Below are 21,288 nucleotides of genomic sequence, written 5' to 3'. Positions count from 1 at the left end.
AGTTTGAAATTTGCTCTTAGCCTTCAGTACAAATATTTAAATTACTAGTCATATTATGTTCATAATAATGTTATTACTTATATTTCAATATGATATGGGAAATAAGCATGGATAAAATCATAACATATTTATATAATATTATCTATTTTGTGTGATCAAAACAACATATACAACCTCACCGTATATTTTTAACCAATATATCAAATACAGACTGATATATATTTCAAATGAATCCCACATATTTTGAGTCCATTTAGGAAATGCAAGGATCGCACACGTCTACCGTATGTCTGTTTGGTAGGGAGGGCTACTTCAAGTTCAACCATGAAAAAGGGTTTTCCAGTCTAGTGGAGAAAATTAAGAGCAGGTGCGTTTAAGACCCAATACAGGGAGGCACAGCTTCACACCAAAGGTCACGGGAGGTCTGGAACAAACTGCTCCCAGTGAGAGACTGCTGAAGCTGACTCACTGGGATCCTGCAAGAAAGGGTGGGAAGAGACTCTGGATAGGATTAGCTACTGAGCAACCAAACACGCAAGACAGGCCTTCGTCACTAGTAAACGTGATCATTTTGTCATGCGAGAGAAACCAAGGCGGCATAAGGCACAGTGCCACAGTGTATAACAGTCAGACTAAGTATTTGTGTTAACGTTAACAGATTAACGATCCAAGGCCTCTACAAGCTGGTCTTGGAATGATACAAGTATGACATGAAGTGCCAAACGCCCTCCAGAACACATGCTTTCACCTTGGCCATTTTTAAAGCTTTTAAATGATGAGGCAACCCCCTCTGTATCTCGGAATTCGTTCATTAGAAAATATCTTCTAAAGGGATCAACACACGGACGGCAGCTTGAAATTAAGAAAGTCCTCACACTGTGCAGCATTAGTTCCCGCTCTCGAGAAAGGCACAGTGATTATTATTCTTATAGGAGGAAGAAAAAAAAATGTGAATGCCTCCCAAACCGTAACAATCCTCCTAATCACTGACAATGTAACGGCATGAGGCTCTGTTTGCATCACGCCCAAGACAACTGCCGATATCAAAACAGGAACAACAAAAAACAAAACAAAAATGTATCATTTAGAAAGTTTTAAATGTATACATAAAGAACATTGAAACAAATAATTGATGGTTTTCCCTCTGCAGCAAGTGTGAATGGAAAAACAGATTGGAGTTTGAAAACTGGCAAACAAAGCAAAGCAAAAACAAAACAAAACCACGTCCTTGTTTCTTCATAGGGTCATATTGTGTTTTTTTCTTGTTGCAGGATGTGTTTGGTGATGTATTCCCAGCCTGGGGAAATATTTTTCGGAGGGGCTGTTGGCTGGACGGGCTGATCCTGAGAAAGCTCAGGGGAAGGCTCTCAGACAGGGTCTTCAAAGCTCGCCCATTCCCCACCTCACTGCAGGAAGCCCTGCCTCTAGTTGTTATGCTGCTGGAGGAAACTTGACAGGAAAGCATTCCATTAATACAGAGCTTGACAGAACGGCAGCCCCCTTGAGAGACGACTAGGGTTTCCCAAGAACAGTAAATACAGAGTTGAATACTGGAAGAGGTCTACCACAGTACAGTCAACGGTGCTATCTATGTGTGTGTTTGTGCTGGGCAAAACTTGTGCCACATTATGCTGCACTACACCATGACACACACCACAACAGGGATTCTACATACTCTTGTCTGCCATAGACTGATGTGTATTGACATCAAATATATATTGACCCCAATGTGCTACAACATAATCCTTCCATTATCCAGAGCCCTAATCTAAAGAACAATAATGAAAGCATTCCCCAAGCTATAAAAGAGAAGTGGAGAATGTATATGCATGACTGGCTTTACATTAGTTGTTTCTGCTTGATATTAGAATTATTTTCAATCTCCAATAATTGCCATTTTTCTTTTTCTTCCCCCCACAGCTGTTTTTGTCATTGTGACCACTAGAGGGAGACAGTCATATGCTTTTCCTCCACGAAGCCGCTTAGCCTTGCAATCTGTGGTCGGGCTCTCCGTGACGGTTCTCCTGTATCTCAGCTGTCCATTCACCACGGCCTTAATGGCATCAGCGCGGAGAAACATTCTTGAAGAAAATGACTTACTTATTATGTTAACGCTACATGTAAAAAAACACACAAAAAACTCACATGCCGGAAGAAATCTGTCTAAAGGTTCAGAGATATGAGTCATGGAATGGACTGTGTTATTCATTTCTACACAGCTAATAGATTAGCTCCTCCACACTGAAACTTTTAACCTCTGCAACAGGGCTTCAGATTTTGTTCCTGACAATCGGCTATTAATTGACTGGTCCGAGTAGACGATTAACTGGAAGTATGAATCACGTCTCTGTAGGCAACAAATGACCTGACTGGTAGTGTAATTCAATTATAAGAACCTTCAAAACCATGACCTGTAATTTACCTTTCAATATTGTTATATCTCTCTAATTGATCAAATAACTTATTGTGAAAAGCTAGTTAATTAACTAATTGAGAAAACAGAACAGTACTCCATGCAAGCCCTACAGAAACTGCTCTATTTTAGTCCCATAAGTTAAAAGTCTAAATATATGCGATACCATCCACAAACACACACACTATTTCAATGTAATGATTTCCACTCGGCAGATCATTACAGTTTTTTATTCTTTTCCCTCCCTGATGTGATTATAAACATTTGCTTGACCTCTCCCTGTGTCAGTGAACCGGCAGTCTGCAAAATATGTGTGTTCTGTGCGTCAGTGGTGAAATGACACAGGCCAATCTAATGAAACAAAAAAGGCAATGAAAAGACATATTTATCAAATTGAGGGGAATACGTGAAAAAATAAGCAGGCGGGTGTAGCGCAGGGGGTTTGGAGTCGTGTTATCAGGACTGTTCCCAGACCTGCCTGACCCAGAGTTCAGTCTGGGCTGCGGCTGTCGTTTGTTCTGTGAGTGATGGGCGATGTTAAGCCCCAGTGTCATAAAGACGTATCAAACAAAAACACTGAGGCCTCGATTGATGGCAACAGGTTTGAGAAGAGCATGCTGCCCTCACAACACACTCACACGCACACACACACGCAGACGCCCACTCCTGCCCCACCTCTCACGCTCTCACTGCCAGATAAAGGCACAGTCCTATAGAAACAGCCTGTGTTCAAAGTGAAGGAGGGCAGATGCCAAATAAAGGTGCATTCTATAAACACTCCATTAAAAGATTTTGTTTTTGCATTGGAATTAAATAATAGAGAAAGCCATGCATTTCATCTTGCAGTCAGGCAGCTCACAGACACAAACACACTGGGGAATATCTCAAGCACTATCAAATATGAGTAAGCACACTTGCTGGAAGTCAAAGTGCAGTAGAGCTGACTGGTTTCTCTCTGCTGCTGAACTATGATGTAGGCAGGAGGGGGGAATTACATATTATTGACAAATAAACTGTGCTGTTCTCCTTCCGGACATTAATAAGGCTTCAACATCCACACATATACAACTGCAAACCCCCACACACACACATACATACATCTGCAAATCCACACACACACACACACACACACACACACACACACACAGATGCATCCAGACCACTCAGTTCCTACCACAAGCACCGTGTCACCAAGCCACCCTGTGGTCAAAGCAGAGCACGAAATGCCAGTAAAACAGGATGCTTCACAGCTCAGCTATTCGGTGAATAGCGGGAATGGATTTCAGTCTCACCACAGACACTTTGCTCTTTTCCTGATGCAATAGGGATGCCCAAACAACTGTTATAAGTGCGGTCTTCGAAGGGAGTACAGCCAGAGGGCCTGCTATGTCTGGTATCGGCGATATCAAACTTGTTCTACTCTAGTCAAGAAACGACTCAGACTGAAAACCCAATACCCATTACATCATTCTCAGTTACTGGATTTCCTTTACCCTACATGACAACATCGAAACATTTTCAAGCATTACTCAAGCTATTAAAAATAACTAAACATCATTTACAAATGGCAAAATACACTTCCTGAGTTTAGTGAGTGTAGGCATTTTTCAGAAGAAAGGAGCACCGTATTATGCATCAGGGATATTGGCGACATTTTTTAGCCGAGAGAAATTAACAAAAAAGAAAACAAAAAAGCAGGATATTTCCTGATATTGAGTTATGTTGCATAACTTGCATTCCAGCCACCAAAATGCTCAAATATATCTGTAACGTGGCCACTGTTAAACATGAGTCAGAACACCTGAAATTTATATTGTTGTTAAAATAACAAATAAACAGAGAAGGTCCTTTATCATGATCAGTAAAAAGTATAAACCAGCGTGTTCAGGGAACAGTGGGGTTGGAAAGCAGTCTGCTACTAGTCTTAACTGAAACAGCTTGGAGGCATCAGTCTGAGGCCTTTCCATATGCCCAGAATAGCAGAGCCAAAGCCAAAACATTGCCCGTCTGTGCCAGCGAGAGCGAGGCCTACCCCACTTAGACCAAACACATCCAGCTAATTGTGTGTCAACGTTGACAGCCTGCGAAGGACCCGGGGACCCCAGCCCGGCCCGTGACTCTGAAGGCTTATTGAACCATTACCACATGTTAAGCAAAATTAAGACCCATTTGACGGAAGCCACTGCCATCACTGCACACATGAAGTACGCTCTTACCTCCATTTAATCCCAACCCCCCCCCCAAACACACCCACATTATTTACATTCAAAGACCCTGAAACACAATATCATTTTCTTCTGTAACAAGATAAGACATATCTGTCTGGGTTTCTTTTTTCTTTTTTGCCACAAGCATAATCTTGTCAGATGTTTCATGGAAGTGACCTCCAGTCTTTTTCTGCCACAAAAACATCTATAATGCCACTTAATGGCCTACTCTAGTGGGTTGAAATGGGGCCCACTGCTTGTTTACTGCAACAGTACAGTAAAAGTTGAAAACTATTAAAACATTCAGACTTCATGTTTCCAATTCGTTCAGGGTGGGGGGTGGGGATACACACACCTACACTGCAGCATCTTTGTGTGCAAAACTCTTTTTATTTATTATTTGATGTTGTGTTGCTGTGCTGACACTGGTTACAATGCAAATTGAATAACTTAAACCATGGCCAGGCTGCTGATTTTAAAGTCCAAAACAGCTTTAGAATTATGTGAAAATCATGTTGCTCTCTTGAAGCGAAAGACAAGAAACAGGAGTGTGAACTACAAAGAGATTTTACATCTCCCTGGCATCAATCTTCCCTTTCTGGAACATTTGAGTTCAGATCCAATTCACATCACATGCAAGGACAGGTGAGATCATTGCAGGAGTGACGAATACTAAAATGGCAACAGGCCACAAACACCAAGTGAGAAGAATGAATGGTTATTGCTATGATAAACCAAAAATAATCAAATAGAAGACCACCTCCTTAGGAAGATAGATTCTTTGGGAGATGTTTACAGGGTTGGATTGAATTGATAAAAGCTGAAATGGATGCTGCTCCTGAAGATGATGAAGATGATATATCATCACCATAATCATCATAATATCTAAACACTGTCAATCCACTGGCAGAGGAACAGCCGTGGATAAGGGAGTATATGCCAGCTATATATAAAATAATAATACAAATAATCACCATAAAAACAGCAATATAGCGGTTAAAGATAATCTAGATTATTCAGAGAGAGAGAGAGAAACAGAGACAGACAGACAAGAATAATAGAGGAAATCTCAATGGTAGGTATGTGGCTTTGCAGTGGAGGAAGCTAACTTGGGCAATACATTTTCTACATATTCACAGAACACCGTAGCAATGAAACAGCGAGGCACGAGGCTGTGGGAAACTGTGAGGCCATTCTGAGGAAATGGCGTGGGGGGGCTGAGAGGGGGGGGTGTGAGCGTTTTAAGTGCGTGTCGGTGGAGCTTTGCAGACATGGTTAAAGGGAAGTTAAAGTACATTTGTAAAAAACCAAAAAGAAATACAGCATTAGGAGCCCTATTCCCCATGTGGGTGTTCGTTTTATATTTTACAGACAATGTTCCTTTAAAAGTCTGCGCCTGGAAATCCCATTAGATGTGCATATAAAATTTCGCCAGTGATTAATAGTTGATGAGGCAGAGTTGGTTGGAGGGTACCAACATGTGGCCTGCAGGGCTCCTCCTCCACTAGCTCGCATTACACTCCATAAACTTGCCAGTCTTTCCCACCTCAGCGCTTAAAAGAGAGGGGGGGATCACTTGCCAGGAATGCTGCAGAACTGTGAAAACAGCACCGGAGTTAGAGAGAGGATGCAGGGCTGCATGAGCCAGTGAAGTCAGTTTGTAGGGATCACAGTGGTGGAGTACGAGTCCAGGATAAAGGAAACACTCCCGAAGAGATCGACAGACTCCTGCTGCAGGGACATAGATTGGTGAGAGAGCGTTTCAAGGTAGATGTGGTTCAGCAAAGATGCGCTTTTAAAACCAAGTGGATTGGATTTCATTTGTCATTGAGATTCCTTTTTGAGGACTGCTTGGTTCTAAAAAGAAAAAGTAAAAAAGATTTATAAAAAAATAAAATAAAAAAGGACTTCAAAACCAGATGGATCAACCAGCAAGCAGCTGTATGAGGAGCTCCCACCCCAGCAGTCCAATCTGGGGGTGCGTGCGGAACCCACATTCGGTGGTGCCCCCTCCGGCTCTCCAGTCCTACCAGCAAGCCCCCTTCTCCTTCCACCAGAAACCTGAATTCCTGGCCTATACGGACTTCTCCACCTCATGCCTGGTGCCTGCACCCCACACCTACCCCCGGGACGACAGGCTATACATGGAGCAGCACCCAGGCTTCCAGCGCACCGACTGGCAGTTCTCGCCCAGCGACGGACGTGGCCGGCAAGAGACGTGCCTGGCAGGGGCCACTGGAGGCACCAGCGGAGACCTGGACGCAGCTGGGGGTGCAGAGAGGCTGCCGGGGGCGGTGTCGGGGTGCCTGGAGGGAGAGTATGGCGGGCACGGGATGGCACCCACAGAGACAGAGAAAAAGGCGGCCAAGCGAAAGAGAGAACTGGCAGGTGAGTGGAGAAGTGCACCGATTGGAGGAGTTACAGTACATTACAGTCACAGACCAGGTGTGCTCTTAGCAGCACACGCTGTACAGAAATGACAAGATACTAGTTACCTTACAGCTGCACCACTTCATTTTTCTTTCACCCCACACTGCAGCAAGTAGAAGCAGAAAGTTTTCCATCTCACTTGTCTCTGTTTGTTTGCTACAGATTTTCTTACTCAAAGCATGTCAAGCGATGGTACATATTTACACTTAGGATTGTGCATCTCTTATCACTGTCATCAGCAGCTGAGGATGGGGTATTATGGGGTAAAAGGCACTGTGAAATCTCTCACCTCTTGTTAATCTCACTTCCCTCTGAGGGCATCCTCCAAGCAAGCCTTAATAACCTGTTGACAGATCTCATTTGCATTTGTAAAACTTCAGCCGGGCATCTAAGTGATGCCAGCGTGCTATTTATCAGGTGACTAACTAGCACATGTTCAACACAGAGCCCGTCTTTCAAACATGAGTGACTGGAGAGGTTTAGCATGGATCTTTTATTAAATAACACATCCTCCCCTGCTTCAGTCCTCAGGCGCACAGAATCTATTTCACAGCTGGCAATGGCTCCAAATTACATTCAAACAAGAGGGAGCAGTGGAAAAGCCGTCCTGTCTGATTGCGATTTCTTATTAGTTATGAATGTATGACTGCCTGGGTTATTTTAATGGCAGCATGCAGTTCTCGGGGCTGAATGAGTTCACAAGGTCAATATAAAGTGTGTGGAACTGAAATAGCATGGGTATAGAATACAGTGGGTGCATAGAGTAACCTGTAGACAATTAGTGCCACAGAAACCACTTTAAAACATTTAAATAATTATGTATAAATATGTTTCTATTTACTCTAATTTCCAGATTCTCTCTTAAAAGCTGTAGTAGACTTGTCAGTAATGCTTTCTAATCTATGGAAGTAAGAAGCCTCTGGCAAACAAGGAGCTGTCATCAAGTATTGGGCTTTTTAAATTGGTGGTGGGTTAAAAGTTTAATTTTATCTGGGCCAAAATCATAATGTGTTTATTCCACAACACCAGGCGAGATGATAGCGGTAGTAGACAGTCAAGAACTCCATGTAAACAAGAATGTTTCTGGTCGCTTATTTTCTAGGCTGAATATAGGATCCACCCTGCGTAAGGTCTGCTTTAAAGCATTTGTCTTGTGCATGTTTGTCATATAGTTGATAGCCATCTGACTGGTGGCTGCTGAAGAAAGGCATAGGTGGTACATGACAAACTGCTATTCAAAAGCATGGTGCAGCAGTCAAAACATTCCCTTCCTCCCATTGTCTGTGGTTCCTTTCGAAAAATTACATCAACTTACTGCCAAAGCGGCAGCACAGCCTGCCCTCCTTGGCCCTGCGAGGCCTGTGCTTACATTGTTTGATTGGAACCGACAAATTGACACTAGGACACACAACACTAGATTGTGCTCAGGCAGGTCAGGTCGTCAGACATGTTTTCAGTCTCAGGTATGGAATAGATTATAGGTGGCCACTTCAACTCACCTTGGGGAGGAGACAGTTGGGCTGGGGATTCATCTCAAGCCATGGCTGTGGGTCCATTCATCTGTTTGGCTCGACCTGTGTTACTGCTTCTGCAATAACACATCTAAAGGAAAAATAAAGAACATTAAAATATAATACAAGAGTAGGAATACTACTACTAATAAAAATTATCAGCATTTATACAATATTTTTTTCATCAAGGAACATCAAGTGCCTTTCCAAAATGGGGGTAACTTTTCATTCAATACTGAACACAACTGGCATTATTTTGTGATTAGCATTGATTCACTGGAGATGAATTCTGCACAGGAAAATGCTAATCCCATGATGGCCAAAGACATCCCTCCTCTGGGTTCTTTGGAGAATTTTATTTAACCTCTTAATTTGAAGGTACAACAAAAGCACGGTGTGGGAACATTTCCAGGCTGACCCAGTAAAGACTATACTATTATGCACTGTAAATGTCTAGTTCTTGAAATACAAGTCATGTCTGGAGTCGGAATAAATCGGGATTGAGCTCCGAATCCTCAGGGGCTGGAGAGTGGAGAAAGAGCCCGATTTTGCCAGTGAAGAACACAATTAACTCTGTTAAGTAGATGAGAAATTAGCTAAAACTATTTATATTATACATATATAAGGAAAACTGTTGCTGTGTCACCCCCAATTTATGAATATATATATATATATATATATATATATATTAGAAGTATGATATTTTGATCCTACAAATTAAATGCTTTTTCTGCTGCTTTCCAATGCCGAGAGAGGGTTAAGTATATGTCATCCGAGCCTAAAATTCCTTTCTGCCCTATAATAACCTCATCCTTCAGTATTGTGACCTAACAATTTGACAATTTATACCACCGTTTTAAAGACAATTAAAGGGAACATTTATTTTTTGGTGATGGGAAATATTGGTTATTATTCTTTATTATTATTATGAAAAAATAAAATAAAATAAAAATAACGTAGATTATGTATGCAGACTTCAGCTCCTGAGTTTGTTCAATCCAAAAGCGTTAGTGCGTGATTTTATTTCTGTTAAAAGAAAAGTTTTAATTTGTTCTCCCTTGAGGTTTACTATTTCAGAAGACCTATAAAACAAAGTAAATCGACATTCATTTATTTGAAACAATGCGACATATGAATTTCAATTTCAGCTCACACATGGAAAGTAATGAACACGTTTATATGATGGTTTTATTTATGTTAAAATCAGACCACATGACACGATGCAATAAAATACTTTTGTAGATCCAATAACAAATACATATTTCGATTTGGATTTAGTTTACTTAAGCACATGAATAATAATAATAATAATAATAATAATAATAATACACAGTAAAGTGAAGAGATGCAATTCGAAAATATGTAACAAGTTAACAAATAGCCAGGCTTACGACTTTTATTACAGTTACCTTTACGCGAGCAGACTGAGCGCCAGACCGCCGGTAAAAGCAGTTGCCAGGATCCTCTCTCCACATTCTTATCCATTGACATTTTCCCGTCGTTAAACTGAAACCCAATCTCCTCCTTTCTTACGGATATTATTGCTGGAGTGTTTCGCTAAGTTCAGATATACACACCGAGTCCTTATTTCATTACAACACAACACATTCATACATTGACAATATGAATGACCTCCGCAGTACTGGGTTTTTGTGAAGCTCAGACCTACGAGATGATCAACTCCACCTGCGACAACGCGAGAAGTGACGAATAGTTCAATATCTGACAGAAAGAAGGTGCTGTCCACGGTCACTGAAATCCACACACACACACACACACACATATAAATGTAATTCAATGACTGAATGATTGTCAAGATAGCTACCAAGAGAAAATGCATGATTTTGTAATTTAATACACAGAAATAGCTGGTGCCATTCTTGAGGTATGCTGATGACATGTTAAAATGTCAATGGACCTGTACTGAGACATGTACAAAGATATACAAAACGAGCTGGAGAGAAAATCTGAAAGAGTTTGACAGTAAAGTTGTGTTCAGTGAGACAGTTTTCCCATGAATTTCCAAATGAAGAACAAATGTTTGTTTATTGATTAATTAATTGATTTGTAAATAGCCTATAATTACTGTATATACTAATCAGATATACATTACAGTGGCCTTACATCTCGATACCAGTAATTTGAAATCACAAAGGGGTATTGATTAATGAACGCTCTTTAAGACAGTGCCAGGGTTTGTCTTCTTTCCATTGTATCTTAATGTAGGGCCAGCCTAACTAAATAGCCATTATAAAGCATAATTATAACACTATGATAAGGCCTTGCAGGCACTTGGCTGCTTGTGTACTGTAGACCTCCAGGACTGGACTGGTCAAGCAGTGCTCTAATGCGTCATTGGTAATGTGTGATTTGAGATCTTATTTGGGGTTATGCTCCTTGCCTGAGAACAGCTAAACTGTGGTCACACAAACAGTATTGGTCTTTCATGCAATGCTACAAGAAATCTGACAAATCACAAACCCACAACGAAGAGGCCACATAGGAACAAGGCATATGAACACTGAACACTCACTAGATTCCCTGCCACATTTTCAAGTACCCACATTTGCAATGTTGATGTTCTCCTAGACAGCATTCTTCTTCTTGTTTAGTTTTTTTAGCAGTCTTTCATCACTGACTGTTTGTGTGCTTAACAAAATATAGTGGTGTTCTTTTGCCATCTTTCGAAATCCTCCTAGAAAATTACACAATGCTTCATTTGAACTTATTTTTATGTGAAAGGAGATCTATACTTCAGATGCAGATTGCTTGGCTTGATTTCACTCTTTACTCACTTCTGTCAAGATGAATCTGACTGTGACTTAAAGTAAAAGGGTGTTTTTTGGACAAAAAGGCTTGAAACTACAAAATCCTCAACGAAACCTGACGTTTATTTATGAATCTTTCTATCTATCTGTTTGTTTGTTTCTTTATTTTATACACTTGTCAGTGCAGCTGTATTGCCTCACTTTGTGGTATTGTGGGATTATAGCCTACAGTATATGCAGGCCACTTCAAAGAGATGGAGACTGCAAAGCCAAAGTGAAAATAATATCACACATTTAGACAAAATCTATATAATTTAAAAACTGATCTCTGGCAGAGATCTTACGAATTTTATGAACACTTCTTAACAAACTAATGAAGGGACCTGTGCACAACATAAAGCTTAAACCTTTGCAAGACTCTGAGAGAAATTAGTTGCAGAAATGTAACTGGGTTTGAACATAATTAAAGCACCTACTACATTTTCATTCTTATGCAAGAAAGGATATTCTCCTTTCAATTTAATAAATTCTGGGAGAAATATGAAGCTAAAAATACCACAACAAGTGGGTTTCCAATTCATTTTTCAAGCCAAGATACAAATTAAAAAATTAAAAACGCTAAATCAAAACAAAACACAGCTTGTGTATGTGTTTTTGTGTATGCAATTACTTCTTTACAATGAGTCCTAATAGCAATCCCAGTTTACTTTTAATGAAGACGAATTACTTTACTACCCTTTCCCAGCTTCCACCAAATGTTGTTTGTCTTAACCCCCTGCTGGTTTCAGTAGCTGCTCATTGAAACTTAACAGGGCTTTAGTCAGATATTTATTGGGCCTGTTTGTCGTGTTGGCTCACACGCTTAACGCAAGCCAGCGCTGGTAAACGTCTAGCAAAATTTCATATATATATATATATATATATATATATATATATATATATATATATATATATATATATATTTACAGTCCAGACAGGACACAGTTGGAGAATCGGTTGGGCTGAGTTCATGTGGTTTTTCAGCAAAAAAAAGTTATTATATATATTAATAATAATGCAACACACTCTACACGAGACAAAAGCCACAAGCTACTTTTATGAAGTCTGATCTCAAATGTGCGGTTTGTGCACAACACCACACAGTCTAGCCTGCTGCTCCACTCTGGGCACTGCACTACAAACCAGAGGCTGTGTCTGCTCGGCGCTCACAATCTGGCAAGCTTGCTGGGAGGATGCTTTCACAGTGACACGGTGGAGGAATGTTGGAGAGATTTCTTCAGTTCCCTATTTGAGCAACATTATAAAAAATAATGCCCTGCAACATCTCATAAAATGCATTGACTATGAAAATCTGATGGGAACCAAATTGCTTTTCATACAAAATAAAATAAAATAAAAATAATAATAATGACCAAGAAATCCAACAAGGCACCAGGGAGCTGTATAGATCATGCACTATTAATATCAGCCTCAGAATAATGGCCTGCACATTTGGCTGTTAGCACAACTATGATTTCAGTGTAGGTTGCAATTTATATCATGTACAAGGCATCTCATATCTGTTGTAGCACAAGGTACAGCGACTATTGCAAATAAAGTGAAGAATTAGTTAGCAAAACTCTTGAACAGCGAGTTTGTAGTAGAACTAAGAAGTAGTCAAAAAGTGCTTGTGATCTGATCTTCTGTCCAATAATTAATTCATTAAATTATTGATGAATTAATTCAATAAATAAATATCTGTTCAAAATCTGTGAGGATATGGGAATGTTCTGAGGCTGGTTAAATATTGTCCTGTGGGGTCATTTGCCACTTGTAATATTTCAATGTCAATGGAAATATGTTGAGAGTAATGTTTATTTTGGAGCTGTTCCCAAAACAATACTGTTAGCCAATCTAAGGTTTTCAAAAAATCCAGAAAATAAAAAGGATTTTGACTAAACCAAGACAGTGACTTAGTATGAATCTGGCATGAAATGTCGGTCTGTACTTCCATACTCCTGAAGACTGAACGTCTGCATTAGCTCAACATTTTCATGCACTTGAATGAGACAACATCCAAAGTGAGTCAAAGTCAGCCCCAATGAGCGGTAATACCCTAGTGTGAGCTGGTCGAGGCCGTCCAGTAAAAAGTTTCATGTTGGAAAGTCCTTTCATTATGACAAGGGTTTGAACTGTGTTCCACTGCATTCCTGCTTAATCTGAACCCTCTGCTCCTACAGCCCATCTTCAGGGGATGCCTCTCATGCATCAACAGGAATTACAACAGTGTTTTGCATTGTGACTCCTTTCTTCCTATGTGTAACCCCGGCTAGCGTGCATTAACCCACACTTTCAGACATCCGTTCACTCACGGCGAGATCGGTAGGATGCAGGGCACTGATCAGAATCAGTGCCTTTTCCCTCCAAGTGCATTTAGCTGCTTCGGGGATTCAAACGCATTAGCACTATTTGGGTATAAGATATATCTTTTGGGATTTGGAAAGTTATGTTCTGAGCATGGTTCAAGATACTGAACTGAAACATAGTTCAATTACATTCGTAGTGACCCCTTTTGCTATTATTATTTTTCAAAACTTTTTCCTCCATACAGATGTTTGCTTACGGTTGGAAAACTGGGCCAAATAATGGACGTAAATTGTGAGCTGAGGGCAAAAGAGCTTTTTCCAATTCTTAAATGCGTGGGTTTGTTATGTGAGGACATGGGGTGTGTACACTACTGCAAAGAGCACGGGGAGGCTTTGTTATGTATACATTTTGTCCTACAGTGCACAGTGGTTGTGGGCGGTAGAAAACAATATGATCTGTGGTGAGGGAAGGGCAGGTAAAGCTGTTATGTATGGTTCTGATGTTAGTCTTCTTCTTGATCTTGGTCTTCATTTGGTGGTTCCTGTCTTAGTTTTACTGTCTTTCCGGAGGAACACACCCCTTGTTCTGGACTGTAACCTCAACGCCATTTCTGTACGAGGGGAGTGTCACACCTTCATACCCGGGTCTTCTGCTTGTCTTCCAGAGAACCAAGACCCCAGTTGCAAAGGCGACTCCAGTAGCAAAGCACGGAAGGAGAGGACGGCGTTCACCAAGGAGCAGCTGCGAGAACTGGAGGCCGAATTCTCTCACCACAACTACCTGACCCGCCTGCGGAGATACGAGATTGCTGTCAACCTGGACCTCACCGAGAGACAGGTAACAACATACTAGAGCTAGACAGCAACCTCTGCTGCCTTTGAGCTTCTGTTCAGCTGCTACAGTTGTGTATTGGCTGTGCAGTTGTTATATAAACTTGACCACTTGGGATAAATTGGTTATTGTTTCGATTCTGATTCCGATTCTGTTTCCACACTATATTTGAAGGGGCTAAGTAGTGCAGGTAGGTTTTTTTGCTCCAGCCTTGTATTATTTATCACATCTGAATAGAGGCCCACTTAAATCCAAACTTCAGCCCGCCCACCAATCTCAAATTCAATAATGTGTCACTAGATGGCGGCTTCCTGTTCTGCCACAGACTCTTTGCATCTCCCTAATGGGAAACCAGCAAAGTACTGGCTTTGAAAGGCATGGCAAGTGGGTGGGTTGGAATCTTGACTGAATTCCAGACAGAAGACGATACACCAACATCCACGCACTCCATCAACAACCCATCAGCTATTTGTCAGTACGCGCTTTACTGGAACAGTGATGCAATCTTCCCCGGCTTCCTTTCTTGACTTAAGCCAGGTTAAGTCTCACGAATGCCATGTGACCAGTGCCAAGTCAGTAACCAGCTGCACATGCCCACTGGTGTGGAACTGCTAACTTTGCTTATGGTTACCCACCACTGCAAGACGTGTCTGAGCAACGTGCCACTGTCCTCGGAAAGTAACTTTTCATGATTCACATGGTGTTCTCTTTATACAGCAATACAAACACCCGACTATATATGTCTTTATTTTTTTTCCGCAGTCTCACAATTCCTAAGTCTCTGCGGAGTCTTTGTGTTACATCATTTACATCAGGAAGAGAGAGAGAAAAGCGCCCCCCCTCCCACGCCTCCCCATTCGTTTCAGCTAGGCTGTGGTTTTATAATGAGCACACATGGCATGGGCTGAGATTAGATGAATTTCCCAGGCTTGTGTCGTAAACGCGAGCCAGATTTCAATCACATCCCCGGCTTCTGCAAATCCCCACAGTAGAATTACACATAGAGTTAGTTCATTTCTTTTTTCTTTTCCTTTTTCCCCCCTGTCCCAACCTACATAACTTGGCAGCATGTGACCACATATTCACATGGGTGACAGAGAGCAACGGACCCGGCACTGAGCTTAAAATAGTGTGGGAACAGATTGTCTGTGTTCCTGTGTTGCTGTTGGGAATCCAGAGATCGATGCGCCGAGGTCTCAGATGGACTCCCCAGAGCCCAGCCCACACAGGAAGAAGGCAGCCATTGCTCTCAGGAAATGATGTTGTAATGACTCACTGCCTGGGCGCATAACCAGCGCTCTTCTGAATTCTCAGTAGGATGTATTTTGGTGTGGCAGTTTTGGTGCTCATTTGTGCAAGACTGTTGGTTTCTTTGGGTCAAATGCTGCAATCCTTAGATATGACAAATCAGTGTGAATCAGGCAGTACTGATAGTGATTTTGTTCTCACTGCATTTAAAATACAGTAATGTTGCAGAACATCACCTGGCTGGACTATCATGTTGGTTTCTGTGTGTCAATATAACCTTTTTTGTGTGTCTTCCACAGGTCAAGGTGTGGTTTCAGAACAGACGCATGAAGTGGAAGAGGGTGAAAGGAGGACAGCCAGCCTCCCCAAATGACCTGGAGACGGATGAGGTGGATTCTGCAGCCTCTCCCAGCTCTGAGTGAAGGGGAGCCCCAGCCCCCACCTTTAGTGGGCCTCTCCTCGTGGTCGAAGCATCATGGACCAAAAGACTTCTACATTTTTCAGCCAACCACGTAGCTGCCTTTCAAAAGCCTTCTGGACCTTTTTTTTTACCTCTCACACGTCGGAAGCAATACACACATCATGTAAATATTGCGTGTACGAGGAGACGTATTAAGTGACGCACATGGACCGCCCGCATACGTACAGAGCTATGGACGCTTGCCAATCCAAAGCACGGGACAGAGACCACTGTGAAGCTGTGAACTGACCCAGCCTGTAAAGACAGAACAAGGAGATGGATGTCCAAAGAGGCCTTTACAACTGCTTGCTTTTTCCTTTTCTCCTGATGGTGTAGTTCAGGATAAGTGTGTCAGCTCTGACTGAAGTTCTGATCACTTGTTTTCCCCCTGCGGTCTTGTTCTGCGTTTGCACTAAAAGCGTGCAAGTTTGTTTCCTCACCGAAGGATCTCCTGGCTGTATCTGCCTTCAGATGACCCGCAGTAGTTGAGGTGTGAAGACCTGTGAAACAGATGTTTTCTAGAAGAAAGGCTGTTAACAAAAAGTGTGATTCTACACACATTCCAAACATGAAATCCCCAGGCCTTCAGTTCCACAGCAGTGTTTTTGTTATGACACTCCACCATTAATTAATATTGTTTTTAGAATAAAATAAATAATTTGGAGTGGGGGGGGGGATTCTGTTTTTGATTTAATTTTTTACAATGTTTTCCTATTTTTGTATTTAGTTTTTTGTATTTCCAAAACTTCATAACAAATTAAGAACTACAGATGTAGCATATTAAAAATCATGACTTAAAGCTTGAATAAATCTTTTCAGAAAAAAAAAAATAGATTTTTCGTGTCGGGTCCTGAGCATTTCATGACAATGACACAACACTAGGGTTTGGTCAGTATTGAAATACTCAGAATGTAATCTTATTTATATGGCATTTAACTGGACTGCTTGAACAACAGAATCCGAAACATCCAGCATACATTTACTTTCATCCCATCTTTAAGCACAGGTTAAAATTCCCTGCATGTTTATAAAGTCAAAAGCAACAGGACACATTGTGGTTGTTCTTTTGATTTTTCATGACCACAATATAATAACACAAACAATGAGTGTTGGGTAAAGCTGAAATGTCCCTCATGTAGATTGCCAGCTGGTGCAACCCTAAAATACCTCCCCTTCTGCACTTGCTTTCTCTCTTTCTTTTCAGTGCCGCTGTTTTTGGGGTCTGTATTTAGACTCTGCATATACTCGCAACAAGCAGCTTTAGGACATTATGTCAGGGGTTGTTTTTTGTTTTTTTATCTGAATACTGAGTCATCCTGGCAAATAATAATCTAATTAGGCCTAAAGCGGCAACAGAAGAACCACACCTCGCATCCTAGCATTCAGCAAACATGGAGTGAGCGGCGAGGAAACCCTGAAATAACTGCATCACGTACACTGTACACACTGCAGCTAAGGAAAACTGTAGCGGCAGAACACAACCAAACCATTTGCAACAGGTCAGCCTCCTATTCAAAAAGTGCTGGGGTTCACACATGGGGTGAGGAGGCGGAGATCAGCGCCTGTCTCACATCAGCTCCTCTGTGAATCAGAGGGGTTGATGGGAATAAGAGGTGGGCTTGCAGGAGGGCCACTGTGACTCATCAGGTATGCTGTCTCCTGCTGGACCACTTAAGGTTAATGGGAAATGGAAATAATAGGTGGGTATGGGGTTAAAGTAAACAAGCGTCTTAAATACAGGATGTTGCTGTAGCAGGTAGTCAGTCATTCAATTTCCTGCTTCCCAAAGAAAACATCCAGTGCCACCTTCATACAGCACCAGGCTGCACAGACACACAATGGTGGCCTGTGTACTCATTGGCCCGGCAACCTTCCGCGGGCCGTGGCACTTGGCTTTGCCGCTCTCCAGAATATGGGCCCGTAAGCAATCCAAACACACCCCCTTCCGTGATTTGAACCTGTCTCCCATTATCACTGACCTCTCCTCATCTTTGTTGGTGCAGATGTAAAATCTGCATGCTGGTGCTATGGGATACTTGATACTATACCATACCTTAAACAGAATATCCTCTTTTGAAAACAACAGCAGCTTTGGATGCACAGAAATCAGGGGCATTATTCCTGACTTACTGTGTCTGTCTCAGGGAGGTACTGTAAAACACGTAAGGGAAACAACTGATTGCAAATTCATTTTTGTTGTGACAGTGCATGTAATTCTGAAGTGGCCATTCTCTTCCTCTTTGACCGCAAGCCTGAGCACAGACATATCTTGACCGTAAATAAATGCGAAATATTCAATGAAATATTTCTCAAACCCACAGAAGCGTCAGTTGATGTAGGGGTGACAAGTCACCTCAGGTGCCTAGTTACCTCAGGTCCTCAAATCAGAGAGACATCGTGCTTAATGATGAAGGGCTTCAGTCCTGTTTTGGGCCCGGAATTGGTGATGGATGAGAACACAATGATGGGAGGCTTTGAAAGGGGATTTAAGGGAAAATGTAGAACCCCTTCCCCCTTTCCCTCTTTATAGGAAGTTACTGAAGTCCAAAGCCACAGACATACCCATATCCATTTTCAGCCATAACAAATTAGAGTCTAATGCAGTACAATTTAAACACAGATGTAGAATTACCACAAGAACAAGAAGAACAAACCCGGAGAGGAAAAACCGTCTGTCAGTGCCTCTGTTACTTTTAAGGGACTAACTACATTTCAGACAGTGGATACTGGGGCAGTGAAAGATGAAGCGCGTGTTTCTTTTTTTCTTCTTTTTTTTCCACCTTTAAGGAACATTTATGTCTGTTCTACCTTCACAATTTGGAACAGTTAATTGTGAAGACCGCATTCACACATATGTTGTCAGGCCATGGGACCACAGCACAAACAGCAGGGCTATGGCACTGCAAGGAGGACGTGTGCAGCTCTCTATTATAACACTGCAGGCTCACAAGTGCCTCGTATGCCACAGGAGTCTCTGTTTAATTACTTTCAACGACTGAATCATTGTGTACACCAGTGTTCTTTAAATCCAGGTCTCAAGAGCCACAGTCACTTTAACTCATCACCTACATTTGACCTAGTAAGTAAATTGTTTCAGTTATAGTCAGTAAATAAGTAATTTGCGTTCAGGCAGATTGAGAACCCCTGGTATGGACAACTTAAGCCCGATTAAAATTCTCTGAATCAAACCTGACTCTATACCACGTGACTCTTACCTCACTGTTCAGGAAATAAGCACATGCCATCTCAGGATGCACTTCCTAATGCGATCTTGCGGCCGTCTTGGTGTAAAGGTTGGCTCTGATAACCAAAAAGAAGGTTTATGAAAATGATCAACAGAATGCTGGCAGGCTTCTGGAAGGCTGGAAAGAGAAATCCATTTTGGCAGTAAAAACAGACTTTAAAAAGATTCATTCTTCAAATAACTCCACTGTTAGAGCTGTACGGATATGACCTGAAGCGCTGTGGCCACTACGGAAACAATAAAAAATGTTTACTCAAGAGGTTAGAAGGCTTCTTGAAAGTGACTTGACCTGAGAAATGTAACAAGCCTCTAATGCCAGTAATGGATTCTACCTGAGTTGCAATGCAGTGTGGATGCTTCTTTATGATAAAGTGTTTATTTAATATTCACAATCAGCAATCAGCAGGGATTCCCATTATTCAGTTGAATAAATAAAATATCTTTCAATGCCTTTATTCTTAGCTGGGCACCTGCCTGGCGCATTGTGATCCCCAAAAACAGCCAGAACCTCAACCCTAGCAAACAACAAAAATGTAAGCAAAGACCCATCTGAAAGTCCCCACATCTTAGAAACACAATCTGAACCTTATAGGAAGTATTTTAATTTTTATTTTAGGGGGAGGGGGAAACATTCCTTAAACATACATACAGCAACAAATTAAGGGACAATAATGAATTAGCTATTGGCGGCTTCCCTGTAGAATTGGGACATGGTGTATAACTAAGTTAGCTCATGGCATTTGGGTTAGTAGTTATGATAGTAGCAGTATTTCCTTCTTTCTTGCATTTGTCTCAAAAGTGCAATATAGTTTTATATTATCTGTTAACCTTTTAGTGCTGCAAAGTGTTCTTGGGTCAAGTACTCTAGACTAGTGGCTGTATTATATCAGTCCTGGTGCAGAGGACCTGGGCTGGGAGGGTGGTGTTGATGAATGGCCTGGGGTCTGTAGGTCACAGCTGAGATACGTCCATTGACATTAAAGCGTGTCCTGTAGGCCCAAAAGCTGCTGTGAAACCCATCTGTATGCGGAGAAATTGTATGTTATTGTTTACTGAAGCAACATTTCACTCCTGACATCAAAGCAGGCTGACCTTTGAACTAAGAGGGCTGAGGTAAGCTGGGTTGGTGCTTCTGCCAGGGCTTGGTAAGCAGCCAGGCCGGTGACAACAACGAGCACTGTTCTCATGGCCGGAATCTGCCCCACACAGGAGGAAATGTGAATAAAGAAAAATAAGACCATAAGACTGTTTAAATAGAATGTATAGCCTGTTTATCTTCACAACATTTAAATAAAACCTATTTAAGGAAATGTTTTTTTTGGTTTTGTTTTTTTAATTCCTTGCATTACTCACCAGCTCGTGTTGCTGCAGAATGTAAGTGATGAGGCGTATCACTGTGCCAGGCTGTACTTGTATGTGTTTCTGGGGGAATCCGGAGAGATCCTTTTAAATCAGACAAGGTTAAAATAACCCTTCTGTAAGTCACCTGAACACAAGCCAGCTTTGCTTCCTTTTTACAGTTATTTTCTGCTTCTTCTTCTTCTTCGTTTGACATTCCACACTGGAGTCTTGAGTGTTCAGCAAAGCCGTGATTTCTCAATTGTCCCCCCCTCTGCAACACACACACACCAACCCACTCCCCCTGCCACCCATCTTTCAAAGAACAACAGCTCTCCAACCAAAACAGTATTCTTCATCCCAACCCCCCCCCCCCCCTCGAGTCCATATAGGTGCTGGTGCTGCCAAAGCAGAGTCTCACTGCTTTTTGTCAAGGAAACAGGGACCCCTGTGAGAAAAAAAAAAAAAATGTAACCGGCCCCCTCTTTCAAA

At 41.6% G+C, this 21,288-nt stretch overlaps 1 protein-coding gene and 1 long non-coding RNA gene across 3 annotated transcripts; one reads left to right on the top strand and one right to left on the bottom strand.

Annotated features, from left to right (window-relative positions):
* Window positions 1-1,159: 1,159 nt before the first annotated feature.
* LOC136743344 (uncharacterized) lies at window positions 1,160-10,246 on the bottom strand. Of its 2 annotated transcripts, none has more exons than XR_010815435.1 (3): window positions 9,971-10,246; window positions 8,550-8,652; window positions 1,160-1,449 (listed from the first exon to the last, which is right to left on the bottom strand). It is a non-coding gene; the product is annotated as an uncharacterized LOC136743344 (long non-coding RNA). The 2 variants fall into 2 exon arrangements; XR_010815437.1 differs by lacking the exon at window positions 1,160-1,449 and adding an exon at window positions 6,408-6,477.
* On the top strand, window positions 6,470-17,063 carry meox1 (mesenchyme homeobox 1). Its single transcript, XM_066698665.1, has 3 exons — window positions 6,470-7,008; window positions 14,340-14,512; window positions 16,054-17,063. Exons 1-3 carry the CDS (start codon window positions 6,540-6,542, stop codon window positions 16,174-16,176), a joined length of 765 nt encoding a protein of 254 aa, XP_066554762.1. The 5' UTR covers window positions 6,470-6,539; the 3' UTR covers window positions 16,177-17,063.
* The last annotated feature ends 4,225 nt before the right edge of the window (window positions 17,064-21,288 follow it).

This window comes from Amia ocellicauda, chromosome 3 (genome assembly GCF_036373705.1).
Source record: "Amia ocellicauda isolate fAmiCal2 chromosome 3, fAmiCal2.hap1, whole genome shotgun sequence".
NCBI classification, from domain to species: Eukaryota; Metazoa; Chordata; class Actinopteri; order Amiiformes; family Amiidae; genus Amia; species Amia ocellicauda.
This window is presented reverse-complemented; position numbering and strand designations above follow the sequence as displayed.